Source organism: Colobus angolensis, unplaced genomic scaffold, assembly GCF_000951035.1.
Source record: "Colobus angolensis palliatus isolate OR3802 unplaced genomic scaffold, Cang.pa_1.0 Scaffold136, whole genome shotgun sequence".
NCBI classification, from domain to species: domain Eukaryota; kingdom Metazoa; phylum Chordata; class Mammalia; order Primates; family Cercopithecidae; genus Colobus; species Colobus angolensis.
In genome coordinates this window covers 920,365-921,539 of record NW_012114444.1, presented here as the reverse complement: position 1 = coordinate 921,539, position 1,175 = coordinate 920,365, and the positions used below count along the sequence as shown (strand labels likewise).

General features: G+C 50.6%; 2 protein-coding genes across 3 annotated transcripts in view; one reads left to right on the top strand and one right to left on the bottom strand.

The window, feature by feature from the left end:
• DNAJC5 (DnaJ (Hsp40) homolog, subfamily C, member 5) overlaps positions 1-1,175 on the top strand; it is a 1,035,873-nt gene that overhangs the window by 653,907 nt on the left and 380,791 nt on the right. The gene's annotated exons all lie outside the window — the stretch shown is intronic.
• GMEB2 (glucocorticoid modulatory element binding protein 2) overlaps positions 1-1,175 on the bottom strand; it is a 39,479-nt gene that overhangs the window by 17,912 nt on the left and 20,392 nt on the right. For both annotated transcript variants that reach the window (XM_011934454.1, XM_011934453.1), the window contains one exon: positions 497-594. In XM_011934454.1, the coding sequence (XP_011789844.1) occupies positions 497-594 (98 nt within the window). The remainder of the gene's footprint in view (positions 1-496; positions 595-1,175) is intronic.

Genomic DNA, 1,175 nt, shown 5'->3' with positions numbered 1-1,175 from the left:
TCGCCCGGCTAGTTTTTTGTATTTTTTAGTAGAGACGGGGTTTCACCGTGTTAGCCAGGATGGTCTCGATCTCCGGACCTCGTGATCCGCCCGTCTCGGCCTCCCAAAGTGCTGGGATTACAGGCTTGAGCCACCGCGCCCGGCAAAAAAACACTTTTTTTACTACTATTCACTGACCTTTATGATAAACAGATACAGGCAAACAAGAAACAGTGAGAAGAACACAAAATCCAACAGAGGAGAGAGCTGCAAACTTGGGGCCACGTGACTTTGCTCTCCTATTAGCCACGGGCAGAGAAAGTGCTGTCATTACAGACACACGGCAGGCCCCACCTGGGGGCCCTGGGGCCTGGCCTCTCACTCCTAAGGGCACACAGCTTGGGAATCAACCCAAATAAAGACCTTGTATATCTCTGGCTGTTCCTCATTTGGAGTGCAGGACTGTCCCGTCCCTGCTCTGGCAAGAAGGCAGACTTCCCACCGGACGGCTTCCTACCTAACACGGCTTCCTTGAGCTGGGAGGAGGCTGTGAAGGCTGCGGCAGCTGCCGCCGCTGCATTTTCTGTCTCCATGTTATCTTCTGTCAGGTCGCCCCTGGTGAGGTAAAGGGAGGAGAGAACAGAATCAGGATCTTGGAGGGCACAACCTGCAGGGCACTATTTTCCTGACAGCACTTTGCTGACTTGTTACACTTTCCTAATTTAATTCAGAAATGGCAGAGAGGCCAGGCGCAGTGGCTCACACCTGTAATCCCAGCACTTTGGGAGGCTGAGGTGGGAGGGTCACTTGAGGTCAGGAGTTCGAGACCAGCCAACACCGAAGAAACTCCATCTCTACTAAAAAAATTACAAAAATTAGCTGGACATGGTGCTACATGCCTGTAGAAGCTGGGGTAGGAGAATCACTTGAACCTGGGAGGCGGAGGTTGCAGTGAGCCAAGATCACACCACTGCACTCCAGCCTGGGTGACAGAGCGAGTTCCCGGGTTCACGCCATTCTCCTGCCTCAGCCTCTCGAGTAGCTGGGACTACAGGTGTCCGCCACTGAGTGTTTTCTTAAACAGCAAAAGAAAACTGACACAATTGTAAACAGAGCAAGCAAGAGAACTTGGTGATTATTTCCTCTCTACTTCTGTTCTTTTTTGTTTGTTTGTTTTTGTTTTTGTTTTTTTTTTT